The 22,625-nt window shown below is 31.3% G+C and overlaps 1 protein-coding gene across 1 annotated transcript in view; it reads left to right on the top strand.

The window, feature by feature from the left end:
* The window catches only part of LOC145333563 (N-lysine methyltransferase SMYD2-like), a 52,223-nt gene that overhangs the window by 22,594 nt on the left and 7,004 nt on the right, over positions 1-22,625 (top strand). Inside the window, exons 4-12 of the mRNA XM_080178724.1 lie at positions 168-204; positions 909-970; positions 2,395-2,486; positions 4,710-4,760; positions 5,877-5,937; positions 15,431-15,474; positions 17,327-17,392; positions 20,073-20,113; positions 21,426-21,474. Coding sequence (XP_080034850.1) covers positions 168-204; positions 909-970; positions 2,395-2,486; positions 4,710-4,760; positions 5,877-5,937; positions 15,431-15,474; positions 17,327-17,392; positions 20,073-20,113; positions 21,426-21,474 — 503 coding nt within the window. The remainder of the gene's footprint in view (positions 1-167; positions 205-908; positions 971-2,394; positions 2,487-4,709; positions 4,761-5,876; positions 5,938-15,430; positions 15,475-17,326; positions 17,393-20,072; positions 20,114-21,425; positions 21,475-22,625) is intronic.

Below are 22,625 nucleotides of genomic sequence, written 5' to 3'. Positions count from 1 at the left end.
GTTTTCCTTGGAATCATTGTTTCAATAAAATCAGAAAAATAGGATAATTATATAATGAAAAATGTTGAAAATAATCACGTTTAAAAGTTTAAAATCTATAGGACAATTTTAACATGTCCTAACATATCTTTTTATGAGTTTATTTTGAAATGTCTGAAAACTTGTAGAAACTGGAATATGGGAAGCGGGAGAAAAAATATACAGGTAAATATGTTATTGAATTTAAGAGGTCAATCCTTATATAAAAATAACAGGTTGTCTCTCTGTACTAAAGGATCTCGTTAACTGCTAAACCAAAATGGTTCTCCTTTACAGTGTAGCTTTACATAGGTCCTGGAAAGAAAAAACAGCCTAACTTAACACAATATTTCTCAAGATAGATATTTTAAAATAATACATTTACATTTTACTAGAGGTCTCTGGGGGGCATATCCACTAGTAGATGATAAATAGATGATAGAACAAATGGTTTAGTTAATTTAACTTTTAAGTTTAGAAACAAAAAAACTGTAAGTTATATAGTCAAACGCTTTGGTAACATCAAACTGCTAAAACTGTTTTTATTTAACTTCAAGAAAGTTCTACATTTTTGTTCAAACATACCTTAATCTATATATGTGTATAATACTGTTATATAAAGTTGTAAGTTTTTTGTCTGAGGCTTAAGATCTCAATAACTACTGAGCCGACTTGATTTTCTTTTTAGTTAAGCTTCACATAGGTCCTGTGTTGGTTTTAAGCTATTTTATTTTGAGAATTAAGTTTTGGGATTGTTTACAATTTTTTCTAGCTTCACTCTTTCCCTCTGATGCTAGGGGCGCAGCCTCTGGTATCTAATGATTACTAAGAATCATTTATATTTATCTATCTATCTATCTACTTATCTATCTATCTATTTATCTATCTAGACAAGTAGAAAAGCTGACTAAGACCCAACAAGAGGAATTCTACAAATTGACGAGGAAAAAAGGTGAGGGATATAAAGGGATAAGACAATAACAAATTAATGTGTATCCCCAATGATGATACGCAACATTACCCCTTCTTTAAACTTCAATTAGTGGTTGAAACGTTTGGACTCTTAACTAAATGAGCCAACCAATAGAAATTCAATAAAAATCTCAACGATTGTTAAGCCAACAAATAAAGAAACCGTTAATATAAGACTTTGGGGACTAAATGAAAGAAAAATAATACTTCCCTGCGAAATCAAAGATAGAGGTGACAATGGACTGTAAATTATAATAGTCCCCAAAGTTTCATGAACACGCACTTCCATTAGTTGGATTAAAAATTTTAGAGTTCAAGGGGTAATGTTGTTTATCGTAATTGACCATCAATTCTTATTTTCTTTTACAGTTGAAAAGTTGTTAATATGTCCTTGCTTTGCTATTTAATGTATTATATTTGTACTATTTATACAATCATAGGTTGTGTTATAAACAAGTACTACAACACCTATAAAAGCGGACCTCTGAAACCGTAGAACAAACGAACATATTAACCTCTAGTAGAGTGTCTTAATAAGCAGAACATTAATTTGTAAGTCGTAACACAATTATACATATATTTTGTTACAAAATTTCGTAGATATAGGATACAGTAAAATGACATACTTTCTTTTTTAGGTTTTTTTTTACAGAGATGCCTCGCTTATAACATTGTACCTTGTTGTTATATGAATCATTATTAGAAAGCCCAAATGAATAGGATAATTGTATCATACAAATATTGTTGTCAAAAAGTTTTAAATCAGCACGTTTTGCATGGACCTTAATTAACCTTAATTATAGAAAAGCCTCGCTTTTAAATATAAGCTGTATTCAATTAGTAACTAAAAATGAGAAGTTTAAAATGAATAAACTACGGATTATAATTTTTTATTCACTTAATTTTTAAATTTTATATATTTATTACTCTGATAGTACATAAATTCTAAAACCTGTAAAATTATGATTATTAATAGAGAACTAAAGGATAAAAACATTTAATAAAACTGTTTCCAAGCTGTTGCCGAGAAATTATGATTATTTAATACCTATCTTACACTAGCGGCTACGCCAATTTGAGGTCTCTGGGGGCACTTGAGGTGGCGTGGGGTTGAATTCGACCCCCCCCCGTCCATTTTTCTATATTAGTTACAAGAAGAAAAAGTGAAAATTCTTATTTTAAGGGGGATCGTATATTTCACAGTTTTAAAATTATTTTTGAATGAGAGTGGTGATCTCCTACCCAAAAAAAAGTTCTAAACCGTTCCAGGACCTATAAGAAACTTCATTGTAAAGGAGAACCATATCGGTTCGTTCAGCTGTTATTGAGATCATTAGTTTTAAACAGACACACGTAGTTTCTGTTACTTTTATATAAGGATAATTATGTAGAAATTAATTCCAGGTTTGCTGGAGGTTTCTGAAAACCTGCTGGAGGCTGCTGGAGATGATGAAAAGAAATTGGAGATGGCTAAAACTGTTGCTAGGACCATTGAGGTAAGATCACGTTCTAATATTCTGTTTACCCCAAAGTTTTTAAGCCATTGAATGGGATAACGGGTTTATATACCAGTATGATTTACCATGAAGTAGGGCTGTTTCTTACACTAGTCCCAAAACTTTCATTATAACCTTTTCTTTTTCGTTGGTCAAGCACCTTTGGAGACTTTCATTGAAGTTTAATTGGTTGATTTATTAAGTTGAGTGTCCGTCCAAAGTTTCAGCCACTAATTGTAATCATTAATTTTGTGTATCATTTTATCGGCCATTGTCTTATCCCTTTAGATCCCTGGCATTATGCAATGTTACAGAAAATAGTTTTCATTGAGTTGCACTATCCGTCTTGTCTTAATTTATGCAACTAAATTTATCAATCAATATATTTCTCATTTATGTCAAAATTGATTGAAACTCTGTCCGCGTTATTTTCTCATTTGCCATTAGAATTGATATATTATTACTTGGATGTTGCACCAGATTTTCATGTACTCTGATAAAGTGATACTTACAGCTGGCTAAAATAACGATACCCCCTATCAACTTTCTTTACCCCTATCAACTCGCATTCTACTGGATAAACGAAATGCCAAATAAATAAGGTGTAGGTTTGCAAGCTGAATTGACGACAAATTTTCCCATATCAATAATTCCACATATATCATATATCCATTGTTATACATTAAGCATGTCTGAACAAGGATGACAACATTCATAAACTAATAAATAGTCAAAAAAAAGGGACAAATTAATATTTCTTATAGCTTAGCAGTACTTTTGGTTGTCATAAAACGCAATATTCAATATAAGTCGGGTACCGTAGGGGATAAGACAATAGATACCAAATTGATATAAATCCCTAATATTGATTAAAATTTCCGACATTGTTAATTAATGAACCATCCAATCAAAATTTAATAAAAGTATCCAAAAGTTTATGCTTACAAATAAGAACATGTGATTTTGAAACTTTATGGTTTAGCCAGCTACAAGTTCACTTTATTTGAGTATATGATAATATGGTATAAGATCCAAGTAATAATAAATAGATTCTAATGTTTATATAGATGAATAATAACTGTACTAATTCATACTGAAAATATATAGAAATTTTCAAATATTTTAAATATATAGTAAAATTAAAATATTACATAATTATAGAAATGGAAATTGATTTTCACCAGAGAGAGAGGTGACATTTGGCTGTTTATTACAATAGTCCAAAAAGTTTTATGATAACGTTTTCTTATTAACAACATTAGGAACTTTAATGAATTTTGATTGGAAGGTTCATTAAGTTGAGTGTTCAAACGTTTCAACAAATTATTAAATTTAATTGGATGTACATCAATTTATCGGCCATTGTCTTATCCCTTTAGATACCCGGATTTTCACACTACAATTCCATTCATTCGCATTTCTTTTGCCGGCTTAATTTCTAATTTTGAAATATGAGCCAATATAATCCTCTCCTTTAGTTTTTATTTTAAAGCGAAGCTTTTCTTTAACTAGGATCAGTTCGTTCGTCCGTAACAGATAGCTACTTTATTTTGTTAATTTAGACAAGTTAAAATTGTCCCATTGATTCATTTTAATGATTCATATAACAATTAGGTACGAATTAGGAAGCGTAGCAACTCTAAAATCGTTATCAGAAAATCAGTATGCTATTTTTTGTACTATAATCAAATCCGAAAAAAGAAAGTTTGTCCTTTCACTAAATCCTGTGCTAGGGGAGGGGGGGGTTATTGGTGCCCCAAATTAAAAATTATGGATACTACAGATTTTCTCGATGCTTTCATATTGTATCACATGCATAGAAAATTATATTTGTCAGAAGTTCACAACATTGCATTTCCCTTAAGAAGTTAGAAAATTTATATTTATACAAATTTTGAGTTTGATGTTTTGAGTTTAAATCTACATTTTTTCAGTACAATTACTGTTTATTATATAAGGACATTATACTATACATAACTACATACGTGCCAATCGATGTATTATTACTTGGCTGTTGCACCAGATTTTCATGTACTCTGATAAAGTAATACTCACAGCTGGCTAAAATAACGATACCCTTTATCCACCCTCTTAGTCTTTACTACCACCCCTCCCCTCCTACTGGAGGAACTGACCAATAAATGGAGCAATCAAGCTACTTGTCTTTTATTCTATCCAACTTTTTTCTATGTTAAAACAATGATGAAGATATTTTTTGTTCAGGAGACTGCAATATTTTTCAACAATGACATCAAGACAGAGGATAACTGCAAGGAATATATACTTTATGCAATAGATAGATAGATAGATGAATAGGAACTATAAGTACCTTCACCTCAAAGAAGACCCATATCTGTTCAGCGGTTAGAAAGATCCTTCGCTACAGACAAAAATTACTACTTTTTATAATATCCATAGACACCGTGTTTCGCCCTTTTAGGGCTCATCAGTATGGCTCAATTCATCAGAGTTAATTTTGCACGTGGCGGGGCTTGAACCGGGAACCCTTAGATTACCAGGCCAACACCCTACCCATGGCGCCATTACCCTAATAGGATTGATTGATAGACCCGACTTTGAAATGAGTCTTTGAAATCAGCTAATAGCGTCGGAAATATAAACACAGGCGAGTCCCTACAAAAGAACAGAAATCAAATTGCTAGCAGACGGATAGGATCTCTGTCACTTGAGCCAGATAGTTGTCTGGATTATACATCTATACTTATACATTTATTGTTAATGATGAGAGAAAATTGTCGTGTCTTGTGTCATGTAAACAAAAATGTATGAGGTGAATGGATATATTATTACTTGGATGTGGCACTAGATTTTCATGTAAAGTGATACTCGCAGCTGGCTAAAATACCGATACCCTCTATCCACTCGCTTTACCCCATCCACTCTCCATACTGAATGTACTAACTGACCAATTAATGAGAACTGTCATAGCAAGCTAAATTGACAACAAATTTTTCCCTGTCAATATATATCCACGTATTCTAAATATTCTATATCCATTATGAGGTGTATGGACAAAGATACTTTCTCTTTCTTATTCAGAAAACTAGTGGCGTAGACAATAAATGTATAATAATAGATGAATAATCCAGACAATTGCTCATCCCAAGTGGTGGAGACCCTTTTCATCTGCTAGCACATTGCTTTCAGTTCTGTTGTAGTGACTCGGGTGTGTTTATATTTCCGACGCTAATGGCTGATTTCAAAGACCCAATACAAATTTGGAATAGAGTTACCGCCCTCTGGACAGAGTTACATATAGCTTGTGTCCCCTCTATTCTTTACTTTAATTTCGAGAAAGCTTAAGGGGGGGGGGGGCTTAGCCGCTAGTGATAAATATTTTCATGCTTAAAAGTATATTGATCACCGTAGTGCCTATTTTTGAAGCTGGCCCTCACAAATCACAGCTGTGCACCAAACAGCAGTTGGACAGGTAAAAAAAGTTTTAAATCGTCCGTTCGTCCGTCCGTCTGTCAGTCAGTAAGGCAGTCCGTAACGCTTTAAGGTAAATATGATTTTATCGGTTGCTATTGAAGATAGACAGCTGAAAGTTTTAGTGAAGATTCTTATGACATATGAGTATCTAATATATGCACAGTTTTGTCCGTTTGTCTATCGGTCATGCTTCAAAAGAAATAACCCCTATTTTGTAGAGGGACAAAGTGACTCAAAAATCAGCCATGTGACGTCATAAAACTGAGGGATTATCCGTCTCTTTTTTTATGGGTTTTCTTTCCTACTTCTCCTCTCATCTCCCTGATTTTTATGACTTCACAAGGCTGATTTTTGAGTCACTTTGACCCTCTACCTTATTTTTCATGATTTTCTTTAACTTATTCTCTATAACCCACTTTTTCAGTTGCTGGCTAGGATTTGTACTATTTAACTTTTCTCTTAATATCATAAATATTTATTACATCAATGTGTTCTAAAATTCCATAATGTTAAAGCTAGGCAGAAGAAGGGACGTTTATAGCCATAGGGTAGATGCTCATTGGTGACAGAAATATTCTTAAGGATTTTCAGAAGTCTAACTATTAAAGCAGGGAGTAAAATGAGCTGTATATCTTAAATAGCAGAAAAGAAATTTGCTTTTACAAAAAACGTGTGCTAAAACAACCTCTTGAAACTTTTGAATTAACATTAAAACTTTGTTTTAACAAAGTATTTTTATCTCTGAGTCTAAGTTTAGAATAGTTATTTATTGCTTCGTATTATAGACAGCTTTCCGCGGACAGTAAATAAAAAAATATAAGATTAATTTTTCCGGGCTATCAAAACTGGTATTGATATTGTGATTTTTAATTTTATTATTCTTAGAAAATTGTCTATAATACGATACGATGCATGATTTTTCAGTATGGCTGAACAGCGGTTCTAATCCAGCGGATATTAATCGGTTTCGAAGCCATACTGGAATACATGTTATGCGTTATGATAGTTTTATCTTAATGAAGTAGAAATGTTAAAACAACATTGTTAAATATAGACATATAATACAAAACAAGGATGAAAACTGAAAAAAAGCGAAACTTAACAAATTAGATAATTGATTATTAATATTAAAAAATATATGCTAATTCGCTCGTAAAAATGTAAGATGTTTGACGTTTGAGACATGGAGGGGGTGGACATTGGGCTGTTTATTATACAAGTCCCCAAAGTTTTATAATAACTTTTGGGACTTTATTTATTAAGTTGAGTGTCAACTACTTATTGTAATCTACAGAAGGGGTAATTTTGTGTGTCATCATTGGGGATGTATACCAATTTATCGGCCATTGTCTTATACCTTTAGATCCTTAAGGGCGTTTGATCCACAATTATCAATTTGCTACGATAATAACATAATGCCGAATTGTCATAAGAATCAATAAATAGATTTTAAGTTTAAGTAATTGGGATAAGTATATTGAGTTGCTACACCTAGATTATGCCTTATTGTTATAGTTATCATTATTCATACACAGTAGATATTTAAGGGAGATTCTTATATTTAATATTAGCGGATGCGCCTCTAGCTTATAGAGGCTCTATATTTGAAAGTGTAAGAAATTAAGAAAATAAGGATAAAATCATTCTAAGACATTATAGCCTAAAACCATCTTGTGACATAAATGACGCTTCCCTAAAATGGAGAATGGAGAAAAAAACATGCTTTATGAACTGGAATTCTATATTTTACAGACAGTTTACTAAAAATCCTAAATGTATAGAACAGCTACGTTTTTAAAATGCAATATTTCTTGCAATAACATGTCAAAAAAGGTGTTCGCCAAAAAAAGTAAAAAGCAAGTGTTTGTGACTTACTTATCATCGACATAAGGGAGGGAGGGGGACATTGGGCTGTTTATCACACTAGTCCCCTAAGTCTTATTATAACGTTTGGGGACTTTTATAGAATTTTGATTGGTTGGTTCATGAAGCTGAGTGTCCAAATGTTTCAACCATTAATAGTAATCTAGAGAAGGAATAATTTTGTATATCATTTTGGCGATGTATATCAATTTATTGGCCTTTGTCTTATCCCTTTAGATCCCCGAAAAACGTGTCAAAAAGGTTTTTATCCGAAGCTGTTCAAGACTGACATATCATCAACATGCCTTTATATTTTAAAACTTTACGTCGACATTAACATTAACAATGCTATTCTGATAATGACATTTTTTTACACACGCCAATAGAAAGATTAATGTGAAATTTAACAACTTGAATTTCTTTTTGAAGGAAAGAGGTAAGGATTTTTCACGTTAAAATAATCTTGTAAATTGCTTAAACAAGATTTAAAGAAACCTTTTTGGAGAAGTCCATTGGTCCATTGGTTTGCTGGATTTTTGTACAGACAAACAGAAAGACTTTTACTGTTTCTTTTTATATAAGTATAACTATAATAAAAATTTGTTTTAAAGGACCGCACATTAATCAACTAAATTACAATGGTCAAAAACCTACAAACCTAATTATGAAAACAAAATCTATTTTAAAAGGTTTAAGGAAAGCAAAGCTTATTAGAACAAACTTTGCGTGTTTAAAAAAGCAAATATATGTGCAATAAATTTTTAAAGCAAAGCTTTTCTATGATTAGAGTAGGTCCGTCCTTCCATCTGCCAGTAACGGTTGGCTGTTTTAGCTAATCTTAACATGTTAGAGTTGTTATTTCAAAATTTGCAGGATGATTCCTATAACAATTAGGTACGATTTAGGAAGCGTAACAATTGATATTAAATTTTTTGTATGGTATTATTATTCTGTTCATCTGATTTTTGGAATAAGATTTCATGACAAGGACAACAAAGCTCAGTATTAAAAGCAAGGCGTCTCTATAATCAAATCCAAAAAAAAAGAAAGTATGTCTTTTTTTGTATCCTGTATTTATTCAATTTTGCAACAAATTTATGTAGAATTTTGTCGAAACTTACAAATTAATGTTCTTTAAGTTCTGACACTCTACAAGAGTTATTGTTCGTTTCCCCTTCTTTCTGATTTTAGAGTTTGCTTTTATGGATGTTGTCATCCGAGTTTAAGTAAAAAGAAAGTATACTGTAGCTAGAGGAGAAATTCCTCAAAAAGCTAATATAAAAAAACAAGGATGACAACATCATAAAAGTTAATTGGATTATAAATCATACTTGTACGTCCAAACTTTTGTTAACTTAAAAACTTTGGGTACTTTTATCAAATCTCAATTTGTTGGTTTAAACTTTTCAACTAAAATTTAAAAAGGTTTAATATTGTTAATCATCATTGGGAATGTACATTAACTTATCGTCTATTGTCTTATCCATCTTATTATATAAAGTAGTAAGCATTTTTTTTGTCTGTAGCGAAGGATCTTGCTAACCGCTGACCCGATATCTTCTTATAGATCTAGGTCCGTCCGTCTGTCTGTCTGTCCCATAAGATCTCGGTAACCACTGAACCAATCGGGTTCTACTCTTCAGGGAATATACCTACTGGTCCTGTGGTGGTTTTAGGCTATTTTCTTGGTGGGTGAGACACCCCCAACCCCCCAAAAACAAAAAATCCCCCCCCCCCAATTTTTTTTTGTAGGGGATTTCCTTGGTCCTTTTACGTATTTCGCCCAAATCTTTTTTATCACCTCTTGGGGCTCTGCCCCAAGAGGCTAGGGGCGAAGCCGCTAGTATTATTTAAAGTAGTAAACTTTTTTTTGTCTGTTGCAAAGGATATTGCTATACGCTGACCCGATATGATTCTCCTTTACAGTGAAGCTTCTCATAGAGGTCTTTAACTATTTTGTGGATGGTACCTTCACTCTCACAAGAAATGTATCCCCTCCCCTAAAAAATATGATATATATCGACTATAAATTACCAAAAATTAACAAAGCGTAAAGTGAATCTACTAATGTTGTCATCCTTGTTTTTATTTTTCAACATTCCTTATAATGATGCAAAACTAAATATAAACAAACCCATCTTTTTTTTATAAAGATCAAGAATAGTTATTCATTGCATCGTATTATAGACTGCTTTCCGCGGATACTAAAATGAAAAAAAATTATGATTTAAACCTTTGGCAACTCGGGGATCACAAAACTTGTATTTATGATTTTCAATTTTATATTCGTGGAAAATTGTCTATACTTGATTAACCGGTTTCAAAGCCATACTGGAAAAATATTTTCGTCTACTTTTAGTTGTTAATGTCTTGCTTCGATACTTTTGGATGGCTACTTAAAAGGATTACTATGAAGAATTTTACTAAGAAAGATTAATTTATTGCCCATTGTCCTATCCCTATATTCCTGCTGTTGATCACATGAGATAATGAACAGGGAGGGAGGGGACATTGGGCAGTTTATTTTTAGTCCCCAAAGTTTTATAATAACATTTTCTTATTCGTTGGCTTAACATCTTTGGAGACTTCTATGTAACTTTGATTGGTTGGTCCATTTAGTTGAGTGTCATAACGTTTTAACCACTAATTTTAATCTACTGAAGGGTTAATTTTGTGGATCATAAATGGGGATGTACATCAATTCATTAGCCATTGTCTTATCCCTTTAAATCCGTGGATAATGTTAGGTAAAACTCAGGGGTAAATTACGCCCCTTTAAGTGCGTATTAGGTACAGGGGGGGGGAAGGGGTGAGCCGACCCTTCCCTACTTTCAATTTTAGTTTCAAAAAAAGGGATGAAAAAATTTAGTATGGCTAATTTTTTCAAGGGGGAATTTTTTGGGATGGTGGTTGCACCCTCCCCTCAAAAAGTTATAAACCTTCCCAGGAGCTCTGAGAAGCAACATGCAAAGAAGAACCATATCATTCCGAACACAGTAATAGTGTCTGACTGATTATGACGTATAACAAAAAAAATTAGCCAATGAGAGGCCACTATAAATTTTACCATTGGTCAATAACGGCCTCTCATTGGCAATTTTTTTTTGTTACGTCATAATCAGTCAGACACTATTACTGTGTTCTATCATTCCAGACAAACAGACAGACATCCTGTTACTTTTATATAAGTCCAGTAAACTGTATGTTAAAATCTCCTCAAATAAGCATAGCAAAAACAGTGATACCTGCCAGAAAGAGAGGGGACAATGGGCTGTTTATTACTCTAATTTCAAAAGTTTTATAGTAACGTTTACTTATTCGTTGGCTCATTTTTGATAGGTTGGATCATCAAGTTGAGTAATTTTAATCACTTAAACCACTAATTTTATTCTACTGAATCATCATTGGGAATGTACATCAATTTATCGGAAATTGTCTTATCCATTTAGATCCCTAGATACTTGATTTTTCTACAATAATGATAAATTTTATCTCCATTGTGCTATCCCTAAATCCATGTTGAGATCTGAGTCGATGTACTGAATTTTAGTTTACGAAATGTACCTAGCTTCCGCGTCCTATCTCAATATTTACTACTAGCTAAAAAAGCTTCAAACTTCAAAAAATATATTCAAATTTGAAAAATTTAAATTTTGAATGTATAATGTATAAATCGTTTATACATTATATCGCTTTTCCCTTTGACCGGAGTAGCTGAAAATAGCGTTTGCAATAATTGGGTTTTCTGCTGTACAACTTTGGAAATTAGGGAAGAAATAGGCAATCCATTTTCAGCACATCTCTGAGTCACATGATAGTTGAGGCGGGGAAATACTTTTCTAACATTAGGAACAAAAAATATCAAGGGTGTCCCCTCCCTTCTGCATAATGTTATACACAAGCGGTTTGGCTCCTAGCATCTAGGAGCTCTGTAGTCGAAGGAGTTAGCAAAATAGAAAAATAGCCTAAAACCAAGATATAAGACTTGAAAGCCTAAAACTTTCCGGGGCCTATAAGAAGCATCCATAAAATAAAGAATCGGTTCTGTAGTTATTGAAATCTTAAGCTACATACAAAAAAAAACAATAAAACTTGGGTTTATTAAAAGCAAGTTGAAGGGGTAAATAGCAACTTTAATACTGCTTATAAGTGTTGAATTTCTATTTTATAATAACGTTTACTTATTCGTTGGCCTAACAACCTTAGAGTCTTTTACTGAATTTTGTTTGTTTAATTTATTTTGTTGAATCTACACAAGAATAATTTTGTGTATCATCATTGATGATGTATATCAGTTTATTGACCATTGTCTTATCCCTTCAAATCCCTGATTTGCTATTGTATATTTAAGCAATTATAAAATACTCTGTATGTGTGACATCGATAGCACACCAAATATCTTTCCTATAGTTAGGCGTAGATGCATCAGGTGTAACTTTCAAACAGTAAATTATTTAAATAAAAAATACTACTTTTTTATTTTAGTGGGAAGGTCAAAAGGACTCATAAATAATAATCTACAAATTAGATTCAAATATACAATCAGTTTAGTTTATTTGGTCTGGGGTTGGTTTTCGGCTATTTATGCCCTCTCCCTTCAAATATATACTGAGCCCCTAGGTGTTAATGAATATAGGTAATATATAGAAAGACTTTTGCTCTTTTTCAATATTATTTTTTGATTAATTATATGAACATATTTTTTGTTCCTCATTAGATTACTAAGAAAAGGTGTTTATACGTTACTGTTAAACATATAAGTACAAAGTTAACTTTTTTTGAGGGGTGGGGGTTAATTTTTTTCTAGGGGTGATTTTTTATAGGAAAGTAGGTGGTACCCTCTCCAAAAATAGTGATAAACCTTCCCAGGACCTATGAGAATTTACATTGTAAAGGAGAACCGAATCTAGATCCTTCGGTGCTGACATACCCACAGAGATCCTGTTACTTTATTATAAGGATATACAGAATACATTATTGTCATCTAAAATCTAATTCTTACGAGTATTTATGTTGATAAAACAACAACAAAATACCTTCATACAGAAAAATAAATGTACGCAAGGTCAATATTCTGAAATACACAAGAAAAGAAACTTAAAAATCAAATTGAGATTAATTTATCTTTTGTTGTCCCATCCATGTATCCCTTTAATGCCTGGCCGTGGAATTTGTAAAATTTGAAATTGTCTTACTGACCTTATTTTTCAACAGTAAGGTTTATACAATTAGTAAAACAATTCAGCTGTTATCATTTCAATATTAACAAAAGTAACAGTATCTGTGTGTATGTCTGTACTGATGGATCCCGCTAACCGCTAAAACGATATGGTTTTCCTTTACATGATAGCTTATCATAGGTCCTGGGAAGGTTTACATTTATTATGGAGGAGGACACCTCCAACCTCCCAAGAGAAAATAATTCACCATTTTAAAAAATATCCTCCCCCCATTTTTTCAAAAATAAAATAAAAATTTGGTTGTCGACTTCAACCCACAACGCACCCCCCCCCCCCCTCTCAAATGTATAAACACCATTATTAAGGCTTGATGAAAAGAAATTATCTAAATTGTCCGTCGTAATTTATACAGATGAAAGATTCTTTAAATAAAAAGAAATATTTTTAAGATTATTTTTAAAGTTTTAGGCAAAAAATAAAACTACAAATTATAATGTCTATCCTTTTATATAAAGTAGTAAGGTTGTTTTGTATGGAGCTTAATATTTCAATAACTACTGTACCGATTGAGTTCTAAAATTTAGGGAAGCTTCACATAGGTCCCGGGTTGGTTTTAAGCTAGTTTATTTTCGGATTAAGGTCCCCAATCAATTCAGAGCCCTTAGATGCTAGAGGCGCATTAATTCGCTATCCTATAATAAAAAGTACTAAGCTTTTTTCTGTAGCAATGGATCTCACTGACCTCTGAACTGATATGGTTCTGCTTTACAGTGGAGCTTCTGATGGTTATGAGAAGGTTTAAGGCTATTTCATTTTAATAACGGTTTGAATCTATTTTTCTGGCCTTTAATATCCCTTCGAATATAAATATAGGGCCCCTATAAAATTCTTGATTTTTACAAATGATCTTTGAATCTCCTTGTCGGTATTACCATCCATGATTTTTAATGTTTCGCTACTTTTGAATATTATCCTCCTTGTTTTATTGTTTAAAAGAAAGCAAATTTGAAAATGTATCGAATATAAATGTGTCGTTGACCCTAAAGCATAAAATTGTAAAAAAAATTGTATTTTATGTTATCAATGCTTCATTGCAAATTGAATGCAGTCAAAGATCCCTGTAACAGCATAAAACATAAACTTGTAGTGTCAGAACATAATAAGAATAATATAAATTTGTAATTATAAACAAAAATTGTACACAAATTTGTTGTAAAATTGCTTAAATACAGGTTTCGAATGTCTTTAGGATTGTAAAAATGATTAGCTTATGTGCTTGTTGTCCTAAGAATCATTATGAAAAAAATCCGATGAATAGGATAATTATGTTATACAAAAATTGCTGTTTAAAATTCAATATGTTTTTAATAAACGTAAGATAATGTTTATAGAGTTGCTACGCTTTCTAAATTGTACATAATTGTTACAGGAATCATCATGCAAAGATTTAAATCAATAGGAAAATTCTAACATGCCTTAGTTAACGATTAAAGCTATCCGTTACGGACTTAAAACAGATCCTAATTAAAGGATTGCCTTTAAAAAACTTCAAATTATCAAAGTACAGAAAAAATAATAAGATTGAAACTTACGGAAATTTTGCCTTTAAAACATATTAGTGTAAAAATAATCTCTTAAAACTAAAGTTTACATACATCAATTTAGCCTATGTCACAAAAAATGCTTGCTCGCCGTGTGTGACGCAAATCGGCGGATTTCATAATTTAAAAATGTGTAATATCACAGTTCACTTTCAGCATTAGCTAGACTAATATCTTACTGTTATTCTACTGAGAATAAATGTCTATTGACCCGACTTAATATTTGTACTTTGAATTCCCAACTAAGTTAAAACTAGGAAAATTAGAATATTTTCTGAGCGGAAGTAAAAAAGATTATGTGTGCGAATCGATATATAATAATTAATTGGATGTTGTACCAGATTTACATGTACTCTTAATGAATGATGCTCACAGCTGGCTAAAATAACGATACCCCCTTCCCCCCATCTTCCCTCTTTACCCCATTCCCTCTCCTCCTACTGAATGAACGAACTGACCAAATCTATAAACTTGTTCAATAATATTTTTAAAATTTTTCCTGCTAATCTTTTTTTGTCTTTTAAATATTATGTTTACTGAATAAAACTAAAGCGAAGCTTTTCTTTAATTAGTGTTGTTCCGTAAAATATAGCTCTTCTCGTTGATTAAAGCACGTTAGAATTGTCCTAGCGTTTGCAAGCCTTGTATGATGATTCCTGTCATAGTTAGGTACGATCTAGAAAGTTATCAGAAAGTCAATACGTCTATTAAAAACGTGCAAAACAATTCATTATATTAATCTGATTAAAAAAATAATGATTCCTACCTGTGTTTATAATAAGTACGATTTACAGTCCATTGTCGAAGCCCTCCCTCCCTAAAATAACTTAAATGTATATTTTTTTAGGAGGAAGTAAAAACCCACGACAGCTGGAATTGCGAGCAGCTAAGGTAAACCTTTTTTCAGATAAAAAACAATGTTCTGAATAACACATTCAATTAGAATTATTAAATGTTATAATTTGTTATATATATGTATATATAGATATTAGGTTATTTAGGCAAAACTGTATTATGATATATATAAAAGAACCAGGTGCCATTTTTATACCTATAGTTTGACGAAGTTTTATTTGCGTGTAATATATTACTTCTATAAATATCGCTAAGTTCTCTCTCTCTCTCTCTCTCTCTCTCTCTCTCTCTCTCTCTCTCACTCTCTCTCTCTCTATTTCTCTGTCTCTTATATACAGTAAAATGAATATAAATTTTCCATAATAAGCAAAAGTTAAGAGTTTCTTAAAATAATAGAGCAAAACGCAGAGATCTAAAGGGATAAGACAATGGCCTATAAATTGGTGTACTATACAACCCCAATGATGATACACAAATTAACCCTTTTGTAAATTAAAATTAGTGGTTAGAACACTCACTTAATAAACCAACCAATCAAAATTCAGTAAAAGTCTCCAAAGTTGTTATGCAAACAAATAAGATAACGTTATTATAAAATTTGGGGACTAGAATAATAATAAACAGCCCATTGTCCCCTCTCTCTTTGTGCAAACCAGCAAAACCACTCTAACTTGAAAATGGACCACAATTAAAAAAATAAAAACGAAATTTCATCCTCATTTTAGTAAAGGTTAAAAACACATTTTCAAATAGTTAATATAAGTGGGAAGGGGATTTTATTAATGTATTTTGAATCTTATTAATTATGTTGTATATTTTCTTATACATCTAATTTTATTCATGGAGGGAATGGAATTTGGACTGTAAAATACAAAATTTAAATAAGCTCTCTCGCCTGTTAAATTGAAAACTTTGGGTACTTTGATTGAATCCTAATTGGCTGTTTAAAACTTAAGGTGCCCAAACTTTTCTACCAATAATTTTACGTATCATGTTTGGAATGTATACACATTAATTTATGGTACAATGTCTTATCCATTAAGATCCCTGAATATTATTACAAGGTAAAATTTGTTTAGAAGAATCACATACATTAGGACTATTCTAACATGGTTAAAATTAGGACTTAGGTTAGGACGTACAGACGGACGATTCTATCCTGAATCTAGAAAAAAACTTTATTAAAAAAAATTAATAGAACTAAAGTAAACATCAGAGTAAATTATCAAACACGTTGCCAAGTTCAAACTGCTCAATAATCAGAACATTTATTTTATTTTCAATCTTTCTATCAAGTTTTAGTTTCATAACTCTATTATTGTCACCTATAATAAAAAGTTATTTGTTTATCTATTTATCTATCTATCAATTCATAATCCATCAATACAGCTTTCCATCTATCTATCTATCAATGCATCTATTTATCTATGATCTATCTGTATATAAGCTGTTACATATATATCAATAAGGCTACTTATTTATCTATATATCTATGTATGAATCTATTATAACAATAACTCTATTTATCTATGATTTGTCTATAAGATATTCTTGATCAATCCATTTATCATTAAAGCCACTTATTCATCTATCTCTACCTATATAATAATACATCTATTCATCTATTTATATATCAAAAATGCTGTTTTATCTATAATCTTTTTGGCTGTTCTTGATTAACCTATCAACAAATAAATCTATCTATCGATATATCTATTTATCCATCTATACTTAATATCATTTCAGCTATTTATCTATCATCTATCTATCTATAAGCTGTTTTTGGTCAATCTTTCTTTCAGTAAAGCTACTGTATCTATCTATCTATCAATGCATCTATTTATCTATCTATCTATCAATTAATCTATTAATCTATTAATCTATTTAGGTTATATCAGCTGGGGAAGAAGTAACTGTAAACTATATCATTGTAGAAGCTAGATTCTCAAATAAAGTAAGATATTTGTTTTTGCAGGGCTCAGCAGCTGCGCATTAGCCGCGACTAAGCCTTAAATATAAACCAGTTTGGATACTTTGAAATTTTGTTTTGAAAAGTGGGATTTCCATATTTGAGTCAGGTTTAGACTTCCTGCTGATTTTTATTATGAAAGATTAATTTCCCTGAGGCTTACAGGCGGCTGACGCGCGGCTGCCAAGCCCTAATTTTTTATCAGCTCGTATATATAGCATAGAATCACAGACAATTTTCTACGAATATTAAAATAAAGTCATAGAACTAATGCCTGTTTTTATACCCTGGCCCTTCGGACTGTCGTGACTAACAAAACTGATTTCAATCTTAAATTTTCATTTTAATATCCGCGGAAAACTGTTTATAATACGAGGCAATAAATAACTGTTTTGTGTTTGCATTATTAAATCGTAACAAAATTATTTTAAAACTAAAATTAGAAAAAGCAAATATTTAACGTAAGCATTTCGAATAAAAATCTAAAAATATAATTTAAGAAAAGATGTTTTCATTCTTAAAGTGACTCGTAAGCAATTCCTTTCATAAAAGTTTTCTCCTATACATAGCAATTTTAAAAACTTATATATGATGCACTAGAATAGATATTTATAGCATCGTATTATAGACAATTTGCCACGGGTTTTAAAAGTTAAAATTTGTAAGATTAAAATCAGTTTTCTTAGCCCCAAAGGGGCTGCAGGCCCGGGCTAACAAAACTAATAGTAAATTAACAAGCATATGAATATTTAGCACATTTAAACTTTTTCTTGGAGAGAGAATGATGAGACCATTTATACCTCCTCCCTCCACGAAACAAGATATTTATAAGAGGGTTAAATCACACATTTCCGGAGTGAAATCACGGGTGGACCCTCAGATGTAAAAACTTTATTTTAGTGTTTGGCTAAAATGACTTGTATCTGTAAGTACGTCTAATAACACCCTTTGCTATTTTTAAAATCCTAGAAAATTTTTTTTGCAAGAAAATTGCATAAATTCGCAACCTTTTCTAGCACCACTACTTAACTCGAGTTTTAAAACTTTTTATATAAAATCCTTTTTACAAAAAATATCAATAATTACTTAAAATTAAACCTGAAAGAAAAAAAATCTCATTACACGTGTTAATTTTCATGTTTTAGGTCTTTTTTTGAGGAAAGTATAACTTCCACATTTTTGACAATAATATATTTTTTTAACATTTCAAAGTAAAATGTAATAAAACTTAAACGACTTTTCTTGAATTATCAGTTAAAAATTTCATCAAACATGCAATTTAAGTGATGAAAATTTAATAAAATCATTTTTTGAATGTTTAGAATTACCAATTTTCTACATTTAAAACAAAATGTTAACAAAATTTAAAAACATTCTAATATATAACTTTATAAATCAATAACATTTTATAAAATGATGTTTTAAAAAATAAATCATTAAAAGGTATTAAAATGCATTTTAAGTTGCTTAAAATTAAAACGAGAATATCTTTTTACACTTTATTCTTTGTAATAGAGATTAATCGTCATTTGCTGAAAATGAAACATTTAATAAACTAATTGAATCTTTTTGTGACCATATTTAAAATTTTTAATTTTTACACTAAGGTGTTTTTTAATAAAAAATCTTTGTTAATTTCTGTTTTACGACAAAAAAAGAAAGGGACTTTTTTACTATTTCTAGGTTATCTTATGCAATTTAAACTATATAATATGAAATATATTTTAATTGTCTTTCTTTTGAGCCACAAAACACTGTAAAATGTAACATATATGCAAAAATAACAATTTTTTCATGAATATTATAATATCCTTATATGACATTGCGTCAGTGCTTATTCTTAAGATCATATGTTCATGAAAAGTAGCCATAACTTGGAGGGTTGCGCTATTTATTAGAATATTAAATAAACTTGAATGGTAAAAATATTAGCATAACCTTTGTCAATTCAAATGCTTTAGGTATATGATTCGGAAAGTAAGTTAAAAAATAGAGAATTTGCTGTGTATACTGTTGAAAGACTTTTAAAAATGTGAATTACAAAGCAATCCTAAAAGATCAGGTCGTAGGTGAGTCTTAGTCGGGGGTTTTCTGATAGCAAATATTGCGTTATTGGTATACAATGTAAAAAAAACATTTTAAAGAAATTCTTTAAATAAAACTTAACGTGTATTGACAGTGCAAACATCTTAATGCTAGCAGACATATGTTTATCAACATTTGCCGAAAACTATTTCCAGAAGAAAAATTATTCAGGTTTCTACTTCATAATTTTAAATATTTTTTTTCTGATAAAATGTTTGACATATATCGTATAATCATTTACCAAAAGAAATATTTTGATAATTCAGATTTCAGAGAAGATGAATCCCTTAAAAAAACTAAGACGACATTTTGCATCTTCTGCTATGACATTTTAGAAAAAAATATAAAAAAAACAAAATTTAGTATGAAAACTATTTTTATCGATTTTTCTGAAGGTATTATTATAATCTGTTGGTTTGTTATTACCATTTACTTATATCGAAAGTGCCAAACATTGTACCCTAACTTATTCATTTAATAAAAAACTTTCCGTGTTAAATGTAAATAAAATCTGTTTAGTAAAATCCAAGGACTAAAATTATTAATTATATTTTTTTATTAAATCTTTTATATTTTTTAGAGTGCCAGATTGAGGAGATTATTAGATGGTTGGGGGTTCACGTAAGTAATTTTTAAAGGCAAAGCTTTTCTATAATTAGAATCAGTCAGTCCTTTTAATCTTGATATTTGAAATAATGATTCCTAGGACAATAGTTTTCAATATTATAGGCGAAACAATAGATAATCAATTCCCTAAAATGTCCCTAAACAGTATCCTGTATTTAAGTAATTCTGCTATAAATTTATACACAATTCTGTTTAGACTTGTAAATTAATATTTTCTGACGACCTACAAGTGTTAATGTTCGTCTGTCCTACAGTTTCAGAGCTACTAGTTTTAATCACTACTTGTTTTGAACCACCCAATTAAAAATCAAAGTACCCAAAGTTTATTAGCCAATGAATAATTTAACGTAGTTATAAATCTTTGGGTGCCAGTGTAATTTACAGTTCAATTTCCACTTCTTCGTTGATAATAACCAATCCTTATATAATGGTACCACTACCCTCTTTAGAGAATTCTCCCCTAGAAAAGAAATACAAATATTTTAAAGTGCCGCTATAGACCGCCACTGGCGTGGAAAACATTTTTCAACAAAAAATATTTTAGAGTGAGGCTAGAGAACTTCAATGGCATAGAAAACATTTCAAAGTGCCACTAGTAGCCTCTAGGGGAGAAGCCGCTCGTACACAATATTCACGAGTTTGCCTAATCTAGGTTATGTCAAATAACGTTTTTTTTGTTACCAACTCAAAATTATGGCTGACCTAAGCTGAAAATGAATTAAATGTACTTTTCCCTAAAGATATATGTCTAGAAATATGTCGGTATAAATTTAGCCTAATTGATCAATAAATAATGATAACTCCTATTTTATAAATAGTAAGGTTTTTTGTCTAGCTTAAAATATCGATAAATTCAGCTTCCATTATATTAAAGCTTCATATATGTCCTAGAAAGTTTTTAGGCTACTAAATTTTTATTTTTAAGTCTTGAGTTTAGGCTATTTTCTGCTTTTTCTACCCTTTCGAATGCATAGCTCCTAGATGCTAATGGCGCAGCCGCTAGTTAATATATAGAGATATTAAAAGAATCATTGCCTATAATATAAAAAAGTAAGTTTTTTTGTTAAAATATAAACTGCTACGTATGTACTTCTTATTTCACTAGTCCCCAAAGTTTCATAATAAAGTTTTATTATTCGTTGGCTTTGAGGACTTGGATTAAATTTTGATTGGTTTTGATTTCAACCATTAATTGTTGTCTACATATGGGATAATTTTGAGTATCATCATTGAGGATGTACATCAATTTATTGTTCATTGTCTTATCCCTTTAGATCCCTAACTTGTAATTGTAAATTTAATTTAGGTGTTGTTGTAATCTTTGTGACTTCAATGATGAACATTCTCAATTACAGGTACACAGTTTTTCGGGAGTGATGGGGGGGGGGGGAAGGATTGTAGATTAGTTTTAAATTTTACTATCAGAGGAGTGCAGAAGCGGGTGTATCCACCCAGGGAGTAAGGGAGGGGACAATGGGCAATTAATTCAATATAAGAGTTATCAAAGAAAGGGCATGAAATCCAGTTTAATCCAATAAATTTGTAGGAAATTACAAAGGGATTGTCAATTGAATAATAGATTTCCATAGCGTCAAGTAAAGTGAAATCATAACTTGTTTTTCATGAAATATATTGAGGTTTTATGGTGTGATTTTTATATTATTGGACCCGGCCAGCTGCTAGCAAGAATATGACTGCCCCTTTTTATTCTGTTTATTTCCCTTGCCCCCACCTCCCTTCTCCCCGTCTGCTACATTCCAAACTAACACAACGAGTAGTTATTTCCCTTGCCCCCACTTCCCTTATCCCTTCTCACCGTCTGCAATATTCAAAACATACATAACGAGTAGCGGCATTTCATGCGCAAGTACCCAAACTCAGTCAGAAACTGCTAAATTCTTGCACATTCCCTTTAAGCCAGTACCCAAAGTCTGAGACTCCTAAAAATTGAATATTCGATCCATTGTCCCCTCCCTTACTCCCTGGTATCCACCCCACAATGCGTATGAAGGTGCTTTGACTTTTGTGTCGGAACCTAAATTGGGACATAGTGCATTTCATTACCCTAGGTTAGGTAACTTCATTTCACTTTTCAATAAAATCTAAAATGCAGCCGTTTTTGAGAAAATTAGATTTGAAAATTTCAAGTTCAATTTTCATCCCCTAGGAGTTACCGCATAATCATGACAAGAAAAGCAAATATTGTTTATTTAAAATGTTGAACAAGTTTGCTTTTATAAAGTTCTTCATATAACCACTTCTGAAGTGAGTTGATTCATAGCCATTGTTCAACATTTTAAATAAATAATCTTTTCTTTTCTTGTCATGATTATGCGGTAACCAATTTAGGTTCTGACACAAAAGTCAAAGCACCTTCGAACGCACTGTGACCCCCTGGCAAAATTAATGCATTTTTAGTGTGGGGGGAGAGGGTGGATACACCCCCATCCTAGGTGTCCACCCCATACACAAAAGTCAACACCGCTCTGATACAGCCAAGGGGGGT

This window comes from Acartia tonsa, chromosome 12, assembly GCF_053477335.1.
Source record: "Acartia tonsa isolate MP-2025a chromosome 12, ASM5347733v1, whole genome shotgun sequence".
In the NCBI taxonomy this organism is placed as follows: Eukaryota; Metazoa; Arthropoda; class Copepoda; order Calanoida; family Acartiidae; genus Acartia; species Acartia tonsa.
The sequence above is the reverse complement of the archived record's forward strand: the minus strand, read 5'-3'. Positions and strand labels throughout refer to the sequence as shown.